Source organism: Bombus huntii, chromosome 10 (genome assembly GCF_024542735.1).
Source record: "Bombus huntii isolate Logan2020A chromosome 10, iyBomHunt1.1, whole genome shotgun sequence".
NCBI lineage: Eukaryota > Metazoa > Arthropoda > Insecta > Hymenoptera > Apidae > Bombus > Bombus huntii.
In genome coordinates this window covers 13,489,356-13,508,231 of record NC_066247.1, presented here as the reverse complement: position 1 = coordinate 13,508,231, position 18,876 = coordinate 13,489,356, and the positions used below count along the sequence as shown (strand labels likewise).

General features: G+C 36.0%; 2 protein-coding genes across 3 annotated transcripts; one reads left to right on the top strand and one right to left on the bottom strand.

The window, feature by feature from the left end:
• The first annotated feature begins 1,192 nt into the window (after window positions 1-1,192).
• On the top strand, window positions 1,193-14,447 carry LOC126870473 (cGMP-specific 3',5'-cyclic phosphodiesterase-like). Its single transcript, XM_050628232.1, has 13 exons — window positions 1,193-5,053; window positions 6,279-6,510; window positions 6,921-7,252; window positions 7,436-7,669; window positions 8,042-8,399; window positions 8,549-8,718; window positions 9,014-9,236; window positions 9,427-9,501; window positions 9,575-9,613; window positions 9,710-9,991; window positions 10,214-10,590; window positions 10,994-11,430; window positions 12,093-14,447. The coding sequence occupies exons 2-13, from the start codon at window positions 6,457-6,459 to the stop codon at window positions 12,725-12,727; spliced, it is 3,216 nt and encodes a 1,071-aa protein (XP_050484189.1). The 5' UTR covers window positions 1,193-5,053; window positions 6,279-6,456; the 3' UTR covers window positions 12,728-14,447.
• A 474-nt stretch (window positions 14,448-14,921) lies between these two features.
• LOC126870481 (golgin subfamily A member 7) lies at window positions 14,922-18,841 on the bottom strand. 2 transcript variants are annotated; one of them, XM_050628255.1, is made up of 4 exons: window positions 18,290-18,841; window positions 18,039-18,138; window positions 17,783-17,947; window positions 14,922-17,402 (listed from the first exon to the last, which is right to left on the bottom strand). In XM_050628255.1, the coding sequence occupies exons 2-4, from the start codon at window positions 18,066-18,068 to the stop codon at window positions 17,112-17,114; spliced, it is 486 nt and encodes a 161-aa protein (XP_050484212.1). In that variant the 5' UTR covers window positions 18,069-18,138; window positions 18,290-18,841; the 3' UTR covers window positions 14,922-17,111. The 2 variants fall into 2 exon arrangements, with proteins under 2 accessions (XP_050484212.1, XP_050484213.1); XM_050628256.1 differs by lacking the exon at window positions 18,039-18,138.
• Between the last annotated feature and the right edge of the window lie 35 nt (window positions 18,842-18,876).

Here is an 18,876-nt window from a genome sequence, read left to right as displayed (position 1 = left end):
AAGTCATTTGTTTCTTGAGAATTGAATATTAGTCGCGTATTTACATACGTAAGTATTTGACTACGCACTTTCCTGAATCTCTCTCGAGCTACATTGTAAAAAGCTTAATATCGGATCAATTTTATGACTTCGCTATATCGATTCCAGCAGCTATACGTGAATTTGGATGTGTATACGCGGGACAGACCGTGACCGTGTGGACGTGTACACGTGGATGGGAAACACGAGGATGCGCTTATGGGGCGATGCTCGGAGTGATTTGTGTTTGGCCCGTTTGGGTGGGAATTCTCTACTGACTGGAGTGTTTGGGTTAAGGGATTAGAAGTTGGGGACGAACACGGATGACTTAGATCTCGTTGATATTGGTTTCTTCGATGTTCCTGGTATCATTGGTGATTGGAAAGTGGATGAGGAAGGTAAATTTCCAGGGGATACATCATAGAAGGTTTTCATGTGTTTTTATTGTATTAAGAAACAAGCGTAGGCTTTGATGTTGACGATAATATTGCACCAATTGAAAGCAGAAAAATCGAGGGGGAAGTTAAATTTAGGGACCGTGTAGGATTACGAGGGGAGTGAACCTGCTTTTTATTGAAAAATATATGACGACATCGAGTCTAAAAATTGTAACCTTCCTCAACGTTGTAATGTACGTTCCTAAGTATTTCGGAATTTTTAAATATTTATATTACGAAACTAATAAAAATTCTTACCAATATTTATGTAATCTCACTTAACTGAAAGAAGGATAAACTACCGTGAAATATCGTTCAGATTTTTAACTGTTTGAAATAGTAGTTGGTCCGATTCGAAGAATTTGTTAAGTTCTTACGTTCGATCTTGTTAATTGAATTCTTTTACTTTTTCCGACTTTTTGTGTCATGAATTTTATATTAATTATGAAGTATGAATTTTTCGTCCGGTCTTGTTTGAATAGGAGAAAGATATTTATAAATACCTAGGGATAAAATTAATATTAACTTTATTGAAATAAAAACACGATCGTACGTATATACTTATTTATTTTTATTACACCATTTTAACCATGACATACTCAATCCTTTTATATTACTCAAAATAATTTAATTTTTTCTTTATTTGAAATCTAAATCAAATATATCGAACAAATTCATGGATTACTATTAGCTAATTGTCAAAAGACAGGTAAACTACGATTATCCATACATAGTATAGTCATCCTAACATATTCCAGATCAGTGTTTCTACTCTTAAATACAATATCAAGTAATCAAGCTCTCGCCCCGCGTCTGACCCAAGCCGGGTACATTCTACTTAGCCGAGCAGACCCAATGATGTAACTCTCTTCGATACGTGGCTCCACGCAAAGACAACTAAAACTATACGTAGATTTCCAATTGTCACCTCTCACACACGATATATCCTACCCCGTGCATATTCATTCCCATTCCTTTTCTCAGAATCAAGCAAAAGACGTCACTGTATCATCCCCACACAAACACACGCAAACACAATAATTCCTACTCTATCTATACACGCATCATCGCAAACAAACTCGTACACATAACGCTCCTACAAAAAGAAAATACATAGCTATAGACGTAACATCCATGACACGAGACCTACATACTCTCACACAAAGACAGGAGCTAACGTTTCCCAGCTTGATACACGATTACACTCGGAAGCCAGTGAAAAGGCGATCACCGACGAATCTATACGCACGTACACACTCAACAACGTACATACTCACTGACACATCGCTAATACAGAAACAACGATTGATGTGTGAGTTATTCAAACACAAAGGCAGAGAGAAACGCGACTCGTCATGGACAGAGACTTCCACGGTGGAAGATCGGAGTTGGCGCACCAGTTTCCGCGTTCCAGCGGCGCACAAGCGCACATACGAGCACACAGACACCGCAGAAGATACACGCCCACACGTACATCCACCACGAACACAAAGAAAGGCTCGTGTTTCACCAACACCTCGTCGGCTAGCCTGGCTTCAGTAAGCTCGGAGCTTTCGACCGGTCCAGTCGCCTTTCCCTTCGATATTCACGGTTATCTCCTGCGTTATCTAGTCGATCGTACATACTATCGACGACATGTGCGTGACCAGCCCATGATTCACCGTATATCGTACGATTATCGTCGATAAGAGTGGAAAAATACGGGGCTATTTTCTACCGAGATTCTTCGCCATGTGAAAAGCCACCGATAAGAGACGATTATAGAGAATTCTAGGGATGGACTAGCCTGACACCTTCTTTAAAAGCCACGTATCTCTCCTCACCTTTGTTATATTTGTATTTGGGATGCTTCCTTCGTAAGACATTAACGAGAAACGACTAATTTTATTGTCCAGTCTGTTTTAACTCTTAGATGTATTTATAGGTGACACAGTGTGTGCTTTCGATTAAGAAGCTGCATTGAAAAATTGGGTGAATAAATATATTATCGATCGATGAGAGTAAATGATTGGTTTAGAACATCAGCGATCTCGATTTGACTAACGTGAAAATGTATAAATTGATCGCTAGTGAAACGAAGATTGAATGAAAATTATAGATTATTAAGGAGATTATTCGAAGGAAATTGTTTTGAAAGGATTACATCGAAAGGTGGTTCGAGCGTCGGTTACATGAGGTTAGATAAGTTTAGGTGAAGGATCGGTTGACGCAGTGCACGAACGTAGTCGAGGCTGGTGACACTGTTCCGGGAGCACCGGCAGCGGGATCATGAAGAGCAGGACGGACAGCATGCACGATGCAACGAGGACCGCCTCGAGATCGATTCGAAGACCGTGGGATCAGCTTGATTACTATAACGGAAAGCGGATAGTGACGTGGATGCCTGTCGCGCGATTTGCTCGGGCTTGATTTCTATCTGGCTTTAGTTTCAATCGGAAAACAATTGTCTATCGAAGTTGATTGTCGCTCAATTAGAAACGCTACTATTTAGAAGCTTGGAAACGAAGATTCGAAGATTTGAGAATGAAATTGGGATTGAGTTTAAGAACGTATTAATAACTAGCAAATTAAGAAAGGAAAATAAGTCCGATTTATATTAAATTAGACGAGAGGAAAATGAACGTAGAATATAAGCTAAGGATTTGGAATTAAGATTAGTCGACGATTGATTATAAACGACGCTCCTTACTGCAGATTCTTGTAAGTTTAGAGCGAAGATTTTGAGAGGTGTACATGAAGTACTCTGGCAGTGCATTACGAAATCAAGAGCGAAAGAAGCGAGTTGTGATTTGAAAACGACCATCCATGTCTGACTAAAAACGATCCTTACTGAGAGATTTTCTCAAGATTACGGTTTGAAAACTAGTCAACCAACGTCTGACTAAAAACATAATAATTATTAACATAAACATTAGAAAGTTTGAACAGCCACAAGGTAGTTTCATAATTGTGTGTTACGAAACCAAAAATGGAGGAAAGTAAACTTGATCTCTGATTTACTTCAATCAGAATTCGAAAACGGGCGTCGATAGATGCCTATTTTAAAACGATATTTCTCACGAGTTTGAAACGAAACTCGAAAGGTTTGAGATAGTTGGGAAATATAAAAGGTTTGGGATAGTTGGGATATATACAAGAAATAAACATCTTTATCTCTGATAGACTTACTCCAGCTGGAATTCAAAAATAATTATTTATCGACGTTTAATTTAAAAATCATACTTTTTACAAGTTTGAAACAAAGTTTGGAAGATTTGAGGTAGTTTGAAAGCATATTACTACCACTACTAAAGAGAGGAATAAACAAGTTTAATTTCCAATTTAACTTAACAAGCCTCCATCGACGTTTGACTAGAAAACATACAATCTACTAAGTGTTTGTATAAGTTTGAAGTGAAGATCTAAAGATTTGGGCAGCCGCAAGACGTCTGAGAACGAAGTAAGTCCCATTTCCAATTTGCCTAAACTACGATTCGACAATGAGCATCGATCAATGTCTCATTAAAAAGGGCCCCTCTACTAACGAATCTTAGAAGGTTTGAGCCGTCCACAATAAGATCTGTTACGAAATCAAGGTATAAAAGAAGTAAGTTTTCGCAGAAAAATTGTGATCTAAGAACACTGGATTGAAAATTCAAGGATAAAAGCCTCAAAAAACGTACTACTTGTAACTGAAGATAGTTGTTTAATTAGCAATGGTACTTCACAGTATCCAAGTATTTTGAATATTCGGGAGAAAGGTTAAATTCCCATTGAAAAATAAAGATTATTCGTGGTCTAATTAAAAACACTACTTTACATTAAAATTTTTCATACAGAATGAAAAGTTTCGTTCTACAATAACTTTTAAAATATCAAGAAGAAAGAAACGTACTTTTTAGTAGAAAAAAGCTAAAAGTAATGAAATCAAATTAAGAATCACATTTTCCGCTAAATCTTCTGAAAAATGGATCTTAAACTGTCTATATGTTATCATGAATTTGTCACGAAACTAAAAATTCCGGAACAAGATCGGGATCCTAAATATTAATATAAAAGTAACAATAAAAATTAGAAATCAAGCAATGTCCGATTAAGAGGGATCTTTTCTACTGAATCCTCGTTAATTCTCGTATTCTGAATATCAACGAAACTAAGGAAGAGGGAAGACATCGACTCGAAGTTAACTTTGGAAGATCGTTACGTCGATTCTTCGCTAAGTTATTATTAAGGATCGAAGAAAACGGCCGGATGCACAAACGATTAATTCTCAGCCCAGTGAAGATCCAGGGATGCAGCAAAAACCAACGGTGCATACTTAAAGGACGCCGTTGAAGAGGACAAACTGTTAAAGAGACGTCAACGTAGCCTTGTCGATCTCTTTCACAGTATAATAATAATATCAACGTACATCAATTAAACACCACAAAAAATTAGCAATTCGACTATCTACAATAATTTTATCGAAGCTCCACGTTGATCAAACAAAGGTGTTCTTCGATGAAACCCTACCTTTAAATGTTACATAAGGAAGATATTGTATCGGAGATAGAATTTTTTTAAACTTTCGTCGGAGAAGGATGTAAGGATTTGAGAAGAAAATTGTCGATTAGGCACCGGTGAGTTTTGGAATTTTTTTAAAATTCTTTCAAACTTCTTTTACACAAAGAAAAAGTTAAGAATCAAATTAAAAATTGTGAATATAGGAGTAAATTTTAGAGAATTGTGTAAAAGTTCTTTCAAAAGTTGTTTGAAATTCTTTCCTCTTTTTAAAAAATGGGGAGAATTAAGAAAAAGTGTAAATGAAAGAAATGTTGGGTTTCGTCGTCTCTCACACGATTGTGGGAGGAGGGAGTTAGAAAAGGGTAGTGTCGCGGACGAAAGTAGACGTCGAAGTAACGGATGGTCGCGTCGTTCTTCGCTACAAACGGTTATTTTCGGAAAGACGTAACATGGGGACGACGAACGGCCCGTTGAATATCAAATCGCGAAATTTCATAATTCTGCGATTAGACGTGAATTTCCCGTGAGAGTCGTTCCGTTCGATCCTTGGGGGATGAAACGGGATAGAACGAGTCTCCAAGTTACACAAGACACGTTCGCGATGAAAGATTGCACGATCCTTTTTCATAACGCTTTTCTACGTAGGAAAGGAGATTCAGAAGATCGTTAAAAAAATTCGTGAAAATTATTAAAATGTAACAAAATTAAATCATGAAGTATGAATCGTAAAAATGATTGTACGTTGTAAATATTCTATGCATAATTCTATATATCTAAACAACTGTAAAAAGAATTCTACGTATAAAATCATATATATATATACATATATTAATATGTATGCATGGGCATTTTATTTCTAAATTGTATCGTTAAAAATCATAAAAAAATACAACAAAAGTATTCCCATCGAAATATTATTTTCTATAATTCTTTATACTACTCTTATTGCGAGGAAACTTATAAAAATAGTTTCGCAAATATACCTCCCAGATTCTCGTACCATTTTCCATGTCAAGAAAAGCTCACTAATTAAAATTCATACTAATAGCGCATCAAAAAATCAAAACATAATTTTTCGAAAAATCTATTATTCTTTTCAAAAGTTGCCCTGTGCAAATAATGAGAAGCTGTTAAAAAATACCTCATCACGAGCAAGGGTTAATCACGACTGTTTACAACTTTGCTTTTAATCGTCTGTCTCCCGCGAATTTCATAAGTTTCATGAATACAGAAACGGGGTGAGCAAAGTACAACGGTGAATTCTGTTATCAAGAATGGAGAGGGGGCGAGGGGATGGGGCTAGCGACATTCTGAGCGAAAGGAATAACTAACTGGTTTCAGGCTTGGTGTCTCTGAGGCTCGCAGCACGGTCCGAAGAGCCCGTAAAGTTTAACAAAGCGAGGGGGTTACAATGCGAAGTGTCCTCTCACCTCGTTCTCCCGAGAACTCCGCACGTTAAAGCCTTGCAGCGCAGCTATACCATCGTGCTCAATGCTAATTAATTCAGACGTAAGATGATATGGAGTCTGAAGACGAGGTGGACGAAGAGCTGCCGGAGGTGAAACACACAGAGGTACGATAATCCCACTAAAAAAGATGCAAGAAAAAGAGAAATGAAAGAAAATGAAGAAACAAAAGATGACAAGTTAAATTATTTAATAATTATTATTAATTAATTGTTATGTTCATTAACTTATCAAGGACCAAGCAGAGAAATAACGAGTGAAAATGAAGAAAATATTATTGAAAGACATAAATACTTACATGGTAAAAAATTTTAAATGCAGATAATTAGTGAATATACAATAGTAATCATCAATGAACAAGCCTAAAGTGAAATGACATGGTTAATAAATTACGTGCTGAAAACTAAAAAGTAACTACGTACTAGGGATTCTCATAAACGATTATTGTAAACAACTAGAAGAAGTTATAAAAATGATACTATAAAGATTGTAATATGATATTAAAAAAATCACATAGGTGGACCGGAATGATAACTTAAAGAAGTTCGAGACAATGAAAATTTCAACGAAACCAATGTCCTCGAAGACGGCAGAGCGAAGCAAGTGTCACCTGGTGTGCTCGCTGAATCCCGAGCAACTGGAACCACCCGTTGTCCCCTGTAATGATCCTGATAAGACGAAGACGCAGGAAGAATCAAAATTACCTTTAAGCACCAGCATCAAGACTGATACGAAGGACAGCGAAATTGTCCTGAAGGACAGGATATGCAGGAGCAAAAGGATCACCTGCCAAGATACGATACACGAGTACGACGAGGACGATAGTCTCACTATGGAAAAAGTTGGCAGGTAAATAAATATTTTGTTCTTATACCTGAATATTGTTCGTTATCGCTAATCTATACATTTATTTTATAAAATTTCATGTTGCTTTTGAATATTTTATTTCTTAACGTGGATCGGCATATTAATAGATATCATAGGCAGAAAGCTAAAAAAAGTACATTTTTGTTACGATATTTTTCCAAAAAGGTACCTCGAGGCGCATCCAGACGCGGCGGAGACCTGGTTTCGCGAGAACGCGAGCCTCGAGCTTCGTCAACGACTTCAGAGTATGACTGTGGTTCAAACCAAATCACCACTGAAGAACGTACACCAACAGGAGAACCTTCTGAGTCGAAGCAAACGGAACAGTGTCACCTCCGACCTGTTCCAGAGTTGGCTGGCCTCCAGTTCACCGGCGAAACGCAGTAGAAGTCCCAGCAGGTGACTTAACATCTTCTTAATCTTTTCTATTTTAAAAACTTTTTCATCTTTTCAACGTTATATGTAAATATTCAAAGAAACTTGTGTCTGAGGGCTATGAAAATTTTTCAAATAAACAAATACGTTCTACCTCGTTTAGGTATCTACTATACTTAGATTGCAGTTACTTATTCCCTATAATTGCGTTTATAAAAATATTGCGATTTACATAAATATCTTTAATCTACTAAGGATGAAAATTTATAAAAAAATGAATTATTACTTTAATTTGCCCTTATCATCAACGGTTTGCTAAAGAGTAAAAATCTTCATTCGTAGAACAAAGAAAATATCAGAATACCTATAAGATATGATCGTGTATGTTAAATCCAGGACTTACACCTCGTTGGTAGGACGAAGAGAAGAGCTCAACAGGTTAGATGAGAGCGATTTGTTCATGGAGTTGATCAGGGATGTGGCGAATGAGCTGGATATCAACGTTCTTTGTCATAAGATCCTTGTGAACGTCGGCCTGCTCACGCATGCTGATCGCGGAAGCCTTTTTCTGGCTAAAGGACCTCTGGAGGATAGATATTTAGTTGCAAAATTGTTCGATGTGACGCAAGACACTGAATTGGAGGAAGCCATTCAAAGGGCGAAGAACGAAGAGATTAAGATTCCTTTTGGAGTTGGAATTGCTGGCTATGTAGCTCAAACTAAGGAAATCATCAACATCAAGGATGCTTACAAGGTACGCATAAAAAAGAGATTCGATGAATCGATAATAAGTAAGAAGTTAAGCACAAGAATGGTGGGACAATTTAAAAAAATAAAGAAAAAAATTCTAGATAAAAACATTTCTAGGACAAAAATAAATAGTTGATAAATGTTCCTTTCTAGGATCCAAGGTTCAATAGTTCCATCGATATGAGAACGGGTTACAAGACAACATTGATTTTATCTATGCCTATCTGCAATTACGAGGGAGACGTGATTGGTGTTGCACAGATTATAAACAAGACTAATGGTAGTAACGAATTTACCGATAGAGACGTGGAGGTGTTCCAAAGGTTAGCGAATGTTACCACTCGTTAAAAGTAAAAAGCAACATTACGGACTCTACGTTATGCCAAAGAATTACGCTAAATATTTTCTATCGTGGATACAGATTATAGACTATCAGACGATAATCTAATGGCAAGTGAAACAAATAAAGACAAGACAGATAAGACAAGATGGAAAAAATTGGAAAAATACAAAATATTTATCGTTGAATATTGTAGTACAATAGCTGCCTATCTTTGAAATAAATTAAAAACATCGCGACATACATATTCTACGTCTGTATGAAAAAACTAATTACAGGTACCTAACATTTTGCGGAATCGGAATACAAAACGCACAGCTTTTCGAGTTATCGGTGCAAGAGTACCGAAGAAATCAGATTCTGCTGAATCTTGCTAGAAACATATTCGAAGAACAGAACAATCTGGAATGTTTGGTCACGAAAATAATGACCGAAGCGAAGGAACTTCTAAAATGTGAAAGATGTGCCGTGTATCTTCTAGATCTTGACTGCGGCGAGGCAGTAAGTTCATTCGAATAATCAACCTCAACGTAATTAAAGTACGAAACAAATTTTTGATGAATTCCTAATTTTCTCTACTCGGTTGTGAAATAGCATAGAATAAGTAAAGCTGTGAGAAAAGCGAGGATTTCTCGAGCCCTTTGAAAGGGTCGGCGAGGAGCGTAATAAGAAATCCTAAGTTTCGTTTCAGGGCCACCTCGAAAAAATCGTCGAACGACCGGGAAAATCGACGCAAGAGTGCCGGAAACCGCTGTCGAGGAGAGAGGTGAGTGACACCGGCAACGTGTTGCTCGAGTTCGTAAGTCTGATCATCTTTTTCTTCTTTCCTGGCGGCTCAGAGTAACAACATCGAGATGGAGGACATTTTCCAACAACACGTAAGTAAATCTCTTGGTCCTTGACGTATCAATAGCGTTTAATATTCTTAATTTTTCATTTTCCTTTCGCGTCAAAATTTCTCTTTTTATGCCTAGGCATTGAACGATGCAAATAAATTTACTACAATCTTCGAGATGGACAACGAGACTCAGGAAGCTAAAGTCTACAGACCTAGCGGAAGCGATCTATCGAATCCTCTGGGTCAGATCGCAAGATACGTCGCTGCTACTGGTCAGATCTTGAATATTGGAGACGTGACCACATGGCTGAAGAAGGACGTTGTTCAAGCTGGTAGTGGACCCATCAAGAGTATCCTTTGTATGCCAATAGTTAATGGACAGAGAACTGTGATTGGCGTTGCTCAATTAATCAACAAGGTTGTTTTTCATTTTTTTTTATATCAAATACTTTTATATTTTTTAGTTTTCAGGAGTGAGAATCTTTGATAATTAGAGTGATTATCTTCTATTTTTTATTAGAAAAATTAATAGTTTTTTTAATTAAAATTAAATAGTTTGAAATTGAAAAATTCAATATTTACGAAGCTCACTATCGATCTACGAAATCTAAAGTTCAATTATCGATAAACTATTCTACAGGACAACGGAACATCCTTCACGGACTCGGACGTATCGATCTTCGAGGCGTTCGCCATTTTCTGCGGCCTCGGAATCCACAATACCCAAATGTACGAGTCAGCTTGTAAGCTGATGGCCAAGCAGAAAGTAGCTCTTGAATGTCTGAGCTACCATGCGACAGCCAGCAATGACGACACATTGAAATTAACTTCTGAACCGATACCGTCCGCGGAATGTTATAATTTGTACAGTTTCACTTTCATTGACTTCGATTTGACCGACGAAGACACCTGTAGAGCTACAATTAGAATGTTCAAGCAATGCGACCTCATCCAAAAATTTCATATCCCCTACGAGGTTCTCTGCAGATGGGTTCTCAGTGTCAAGAAAAATTATAGGTAAGAAAATTGTTAAATTAATTAAAGTATGTTACATAATACTCCAAAGTAAATGGTTTTGGAAATTTTGTCAGCAGAGTCTTCCCTAATTAACTATCGAAATTATTATAAAAACTGCATTACAACTTATGAAATGCCGTAACAAGATTACAAACAATTGAATTGCGGATGTTTATGTATTTATAAAATATTTAAATATGCATGCGAAATATTCAAGATGAAGTACTCGTTATAATGTTTATGCAGCGAATCAAATCTCTGTCTAGATTGCATTTCCTTTTATTTTATAATTTGCACAACATCCACAGTCTAATAGTAATGCCGAGACAAAAATGAATGAAAATGTATATTAAAGTAACTTGTGGAACCTGCTGTAGCATGGAAATTTCTTAACTATTTTTAGACCAGTCAAGTACCATAATTGGAGGCATGCACTAAACGTCGCCCAGACGATGTTCGCCATGCTGAAAACCGGCAAGATGGAGCAGTTCATGACAGACCTTGAAATTCTTGGACTCTTAGTCGCTTGTTTGTGTCACGACTTAGACCATCGAGGAACCAATAACGCGTTTCAAATGAAGACAGAATCGCCATTGGCCATTCTCTATTCAACAAGTACTATGGAACATCATCATTTCGATCAATGTGTCATGATCCTGAATTCGGACAGCAATAACATCTTTCAGAGTCTATCTATGGAAGATTATAGGAAGGTGATGAAGGTGGTTGAAAGTGCGATACTTTCTACTGATTTGGCTGTTTATTTTAAGAAGAAAAATAGATTCATGGAGCTGATCGATGAGGGAGAATTCGATTGGCAGAGTGAGGAGAAGAAAGAACGTAAGATTAATTTATCAATGATTACCGTAAAAGCTAGTAATTCACCTATATATCATTTACGTATATCCTCTGTTTCCTCTACAGTATATCCTATAATATGATGAAAGATAGATCTGAAGAGTGGTTTCGGTTGATTTGCGATATCATAAATAGTGAAAATGAAATTTGTAATTAAAAATTTAATAACTGGTGTTCTGTACCGACAGGGTGACATCAAATTTAATATTTTATTATTTCTTTATAATAGAGAGAAATCTAAGTAAATATTACTCTATTTCCATAATGTCTGCAAATTTGACGTTTAATTATATATGATTTTTTATACTCGTGGAAAAACTAAATCTAGAAGACACCTATTCCCCTATATCCAGTATACCCAGAGGTGATATCCAGTAAAATAAATTCTAAGAGCCTTAAATCCATAATGCGCTAAATTCAACAGACAGCAATTTTCCTATATCTATAGTAAAATCAAATCTCGAAGTCATATGTATATATATACTATATTTATAATAAAATCTATCCCACCTAACAGCTAACAGTCAACCTAACTCTACATTTCTAACATTGCCTAACCTAAATTCTATTGTAATTACTCTTCACTGACAGCACTATATCAAATACCAAATTCTCATCCTTCGATTTCCACTTTCTATTTCCAGTGCTATGTGGAATGATGATGACGGCGTGCGACGTGAGCGCCATAGCAAAGCCTTGGGAAGTACAACACCGCGTAGCCAAGCTAGTCGCCGATGAATTCTTCGACCAGGGTGATCTAGAACGTCTTCAGTTAAATCAACAACCAGTGGCCATGATGGATCGTGAAAGAAAGGACGAACTTCCTCAAATGCAAGTTGGTTTCATCGACGTGATATGTCTGCCTTTATACAAGGTCCTCTCAGACACTTTTCCATGGATCATGCCTCTCTATGAGGGCACCATGGAAAATAGGCAACATTGGCAAGACCTGGCTGAAAAAGTCGAGATGGGTTTGACCTGGATTGATCGTGACACCATTGACGAGCCTGTAGAAGAATTCATTTCCTATGAACCCAAGGACATCGAGTTCACTGTCACGACCTTGAACTGTGCTCACGTAGACAGAAAAGAAGTTGCAGAAAAATCCACGTTAGGAAGATTCGCTTCTTTAAGAAAAGGAGGTCGAACATTAACCAAAGGTGTCAGACATCGAATCAGTAGGTCACTTTATGCTAGAAGCACTCCTGAAGATGCTGCAAGATCGAAAGCTTTGATACCTGACAGAAAGAGTCGGAACAAATTATGTTTGCTCATTTGACGGCTTACGTCCACCACTCTTGAGAGCATACCGGAATGACGAAAGAAAAATAGGAAGATTTTATGAAAAATGTAAAATTTTCTTAAGATTAGCTCTGGTGGACGTTGATAGTGTCTACTGGCTAATTTATACTAGCTTGCAACTAGTTATTTACAAAGAAATAAAGATTACCTTGAGCTCTTGATGTTCATAGAAGATTTTGAAAAATCACGGTAATCAAGATTGTTAATAGAATTATGGAGATAACAGAAGATTAATGGAGAGTAATTCATTGAGAATGAAGAACTAAATTCTAGAGAATATAATGACTGTATAGTGGAGCAAGAAAGAAAAGTTCATAGAAGGTTTTGGAAAATTGTGGTAATCGAAATTGTTAACAGAACGACGAAATCATTCGTTAAATAATGGACGACTGTAAAAATGAAACTTCTAAATGACTGTATAGCGAAGATACAAAGCAATGAATGCCTTGAAAAATCAAAAACTATCAAAGTAACATGGAATTGTGGTTTCCTTGAACGAAGAAAATATTTAAGATCACAGAGTCAAAGCTGAAAATGGGAGCTTGCAAGATTTCATTCCAAGACTGTCGAGTCTTTAGGTGGGAAGTTAGACGAATAGTCGATGGCTAGGTAGTTAGAGTGGTGATGAGTTAGGCAACCTTCATCGACTTTTACCATTCAGAAAAAGAAACGTGATGTAGTCGACGATGGTACGAATTCAATTTTGACAATCTTTTTTGTATTACATCTCGATACCTTATTAGGATAATTCCAGAGATATAGAATCGATGAAAAATGGAAGAATGGATCTCGCGATTTATAAAATAGAAAAGAAAAGAATAGTTGGAAGATGGGCATTTTTATATATCAATGGAAAGGAGACGAAAAATACAGAAAAAATAATGAGAAATATGTACCCAAATGATAGGCATTTTTATATTCCAAAGAAAAAGAGGGAAAATAGAGAAAATTGTAAAAGAAAAAATGAAAACAACAGAAAATGTTGGAGTCTCGATGCATTCTCGAGACATTGCATTTCGATTCCACGCGTTTCTAAGATAGCGCCGAGAATCAGTCAGCGATAAAGGTATGTACAAGGCAAATTAATGCTTACGAATCGAATTAACGATTCAATTACGTCATTCAACCACACCAAAAATTGCGTCTATGACGCAGGAAATAAATACGCGATCTCGCATTCTGCAATTCAAGGATGTGACTCGCAATCTTATTTTTGTATTTTACTCTTTTTTTCTTCTTCTTCCTTTATACATATCTTTCCTGGTGTCAATAACTTATCATTAATCCAAGTATCTTTCCTATTTTCTGTTGTTTTAATTAATATCCAGAGGATGATAAGCCAGGAAAAAGCTCAAAAAGAATTCGATGAGTCTTTTGTTTCATTAAACTATTAAGTATTTATGATTGAATCGTATGAAATCCTTGTCACAGATGGTGTTGTGCAAAATAGATATTTTCTTGATGAAACAAAAAGACACAAGCGTGATACAAGCCTGGCCGATCCGTGCTAATAGTACGTACAAGTATCAATTAATTATTCAGGATCGTTCGAGTGCGGTGTTTAAAAAAAAATGCAAATATGTGAATACTGCGACAAGAGTGAGACTGGTTTCTAGTCTTTTGATATAGCCACTGTGTACGAACATGCCTGTCAGAGACTATCGCACACGACTAAATAAAATCTGAATGTGCTCAAAGTGTCTTACACTTCTTCTACCTTTTCTCTGTCCCCTAGAAATAAATTTATTTTAAATTAAACAATTTATAGAAATTAAAAAAAATTAAATAAAAGGTATGAAGTATGGAAAGAATATGATAGAATCTAGTGTTTATATACTTGATTCTAGAAAAAATACAATAGTATTGAATTTTCGACATTCAAAGGACATCTTTTTTGATGAATGAAAACTTCACAATTTTTCAATCAATAACTCGTGAAAATATTACTTATGATAAATATTAATTAATTAGTTTATCAATACCTGAGAGAGAAATTTTTTTGTAATTATTATAAATCACCCGTAATTCGCATAGGAATTTTCATTTTCAGTGACTATCGTGACCCACTGATGACCTATGAACAAGATTTATAAGTGACCAGCGACCCACGATAACACAAAAAAGTTGTATTAAAATCATCTCATTTCAATTTCAAAGAGTAGTCCTTTGGCTCCGTGACTTTTACGCAGCATTTTATTATTAAAACATTTAGAAATTACACTCGAACGATGGTGTCCTTTACACAATAACGAATCATCAAACGTTTTCTTTTTTTCTTTTGGTCCTACGATTAAATTAAGTATAACAAACGGTTTCCCCTCATCATCTTTTTTCTCTTGATACTCCGTGTGTCGACGATTTAAATTCGCTATTTACATATTTATGCAACGTTTGTTTGCATAGTAAAAGAAAGAAAGAGGAGCCTGACACGCGTAACACTACGACACTGTTCGACAATTATTTTCATTTTTTCTATAAGACAAAAAATGTGTCCCTTATATTAGAGATTTTCATTTGTTTAATCTCATTTATAATTCATTTACTTAAGAAACGTAAGATAGATAGACAGATAGACACAGAAAGAGAGAGAGGAAGAGAGAGAGAGAATGTCGAGGCAGTGGCGCGGCTATTTGGCAAGACTCTTTCACCTTGTCGTACAATTTATGTGGAGCAGGCTCCATTTATGATCACCGTGACCAAGGACGAGACCGAGTTTTACCCTAGAAAATGAATGCTTAATCTCCTCATGACACGGGTAAGTATATGTGGGCACTAAAACAGCCATCGAAACATCTCGTAAAAAACGATATACTCGTTAGTCAATGTTATAAAGAAGAAAAGTTTCGAGGCTTGTCGATTGAGATCATATCATAACGTTCTATGGGGAAACGAATACGAAAAATCATAAAGCATCTGTGAAAAAGTCGAGCATACGGTTTGCAAGATTTGACAAGAAAAATTCTTTTAAATCTCGCGCGAGTTCGTAGAAAAATATAAAAACAAAAGAATCACGCATACAATGCGACTATAATTATGTATAACCGGCATCATCCAACTAAGTGTATGTGAATCGCGGTTCATCCTTGATCACAATGCTCGCACCGTCACATTGATTCGATATAATATAATCTATTTTTTAATTAATCATCTCTTTCATAATTCACCTTTTTTTTTCGTTTTCGTCTCTTCTTTTTTCTTTTTTCTCTTCTTTTTTGTACAATTTTATTTTTTAGCCAATCCAACGGAGATTTCTCTGAGCGCAAATACTTTGTGCCAGCAATTTCGATTTTTCGATCCGATTTGTCTAATTAATTACTCTGTTAATAGAGAGGTGTCACATCCACAGTGAACACCTGGGCTTGTGACGTGTGTCGTGTTCACAGGTTCAATGAGTAAAACTCACGAGATATGGTCACTGAACAGAAGCATCGTGGAAGATATAACGCGAAGAATAATTAAGCTTAAACGAAATTGAACAAAGCGTTTTAAGCTTATAATGACGCGAAAAATGTTTCTCAGTACTTGACGATGATGCTGAATCAAATTCAAAACCAAATTGAGTTTGGAACTATTCAACTGAGAAATGGAACTCGAATTTGATTCACATACACAGTCTGTTAAATGCAGATGACGATAAAATTTTTAAATGGACAGTAAAAATCTTTTTAAACATTCACTCGATATACAAAGAAACTGGGCATGTAAGTAAAATCTGCGTAAGTGTTTCTGGTCTTATGCATTTGATGAATATAACACGCTCCTTAGTAAATACACACCCAGATACTTTGCATCGATTGTTTACACTGGCATTGTCATATGCATAGAAAATTTAACGCCTTGGCCTTGATACGCATCCACGATTTGTCCAAACTCAGTGCTGGACACTAGATACAATAATTCCAATTGATCAAAAACATACATGCAAAGAAAGAGTAATTGTGTCCTTGTTTTCAAGACAAACCCTGTGAAAGTGTACTTTTGTTAATGTTATTTCACGATCGAAAGTCTCACGAAGTGTCAATGAAATTCGTTACATTCCATCAAATGGAATAAACAAAGCTTTCCTTAGAACAAACTTACATTATACTATATCAAAGAAGTCAACTTTTGTTCGTATTATTTAACAAAACCATTGCATGTATGTTTACAGTATCATTCACTGGAAATGTAAACCATTTTCCTTTATTCTGTGAATCTCTGTAAAATTCACATTGCATGAACTAAATTGTACGGTACGATTGGAGTTTGAACAAAATTTATGTCCAGAGACACTCATCAGCTCATATAAGTTTTGCAATCCCAACAAAGTGGCAGAAGTGCTCGGATCACATAAAGAACTCCCTGGATCGGCTAATGTGCAGTCACGATGCAGGCCTGTCCAATACTGAAATTTCTATTAGCCTAAGACCACGCATTACAGGATCCGTTAGTAACAAACCACGTGGCTTATAGACTCTGTCATTTTGTTCACTAACAAACTTTGCCACTTTTCGTAAACACTTTTCGTAATGAGTCTCTGTGCATATATAAATTAGATAACCAGTGAGGCAAGCCAGGCAGCCTTCGCAGTATGTGGAACAACTGGCTCGTTCAGCTTCTGCGAAGTAGTTGTTCAACTGATTGATTGTATACTCGAACGACTGTCTGTCCAGCTAAATTGAAAAATAAGATAGCAAAACATATTCCATAAATGTGAAATAAATTGGTTTGTTACTGCCTATGAATTCACTAAATTCACTCTTCAAAAATTAAATTAAAACGAAGGATATTATTATGTTTCTGCAACTGCTGATCCTATAGTAGATTTATATAAAAGATTTGAAAACAGAAAGCACAAGAAATTATTAAAAAAACATATACATTATTGATGAAATAAATCTTATATAGAAGTAACAATTTTTAAAATATATAATTTAATAATTAAACAGACAATTACACAACTTAAAAATTAAACAGAGATAACCAAAAAGATAACTCAAATGGTCGACATTTTATGAATAAAACACATAAATAAATTTTTTTAAATACATACTCTGCTTTCTAATTCTGTGGGAAACTGTGTTTGGAACTTAACCATAGTGCCTTCACTGTAGTCACGTTGTATAAAAACTTTCTGACAATTCGGAGGAGGCCCCCCACCTGCTTGCCCTCGACCAGCTGACATATCCTCCAGGGGTGTAAGGGCAGCGTGATTGCCCTACAAAAAATAAACCCAATAAACATTTTACCAAACTCTTCCACAAAATCAATTTAAAACTCAAAATTTCTTCTTTTATCACTCTTCTCACCTTTACTTCTGGTTCGCATGTCGAACACATTTTCGTTTGTCTAACCACAAAACCGCACCCAAACCACTTTATCGAAAATCATTCGTAATAAATCTGAAGTCTATCGACAATCGATTAAAAACGATATCGTACGGTGTTCGATATTCAAAGCAAATGGAACATGAAAGAAAGTGACGAAAGAAACATCGTACCATACAGACCAATAGTAAAAGAAAGTAAGAAAAACCGAGACAAAAGGTGGACGCACTTACCAATGGCATTTTAAGCTTCGTCTTGACGATTTGATAAAACAGATTCGTTGAAAATAATCTCGACTATTTAGTCGGACGCGAAAAAGAGAACGAGGGAATAAGGATGCAACATACAACTGATCACTGAACCATGGATTTTCGTTGGAAAACCACGGAGAACAGTACTCTGACTCTGACTGACTACGGTCGTATACATAGGTCTAGCAACTCCCGTAGGGGAAGTAAAGCTCTTAATGTCGTAAAGTGTGCTTCACAATCGACTGCTAGCCATAGAGCGCTGCAATCGCTTTGCTAAGTGAAAACACTTTTAGCTACATTTCCAAATACTGAAATTATTGAATTACATACAAATATTTAGTGAAATATCAAAAATGTATATATATATTATTTATTTATATAATAAAAATATACTTATTATTCAATTAATTGACAATGTAAAAAATACCAAAAATTCTTTTCAAACATGACTTGACACACACCAAGTGGACAGATACGTATTAGCTTCCTCTCTGATACTAAATAAACTAATGTTTAGTATTTCACTAGGAACAGCTAGAAATAATAAAAAACAGATTATTGTATGTACA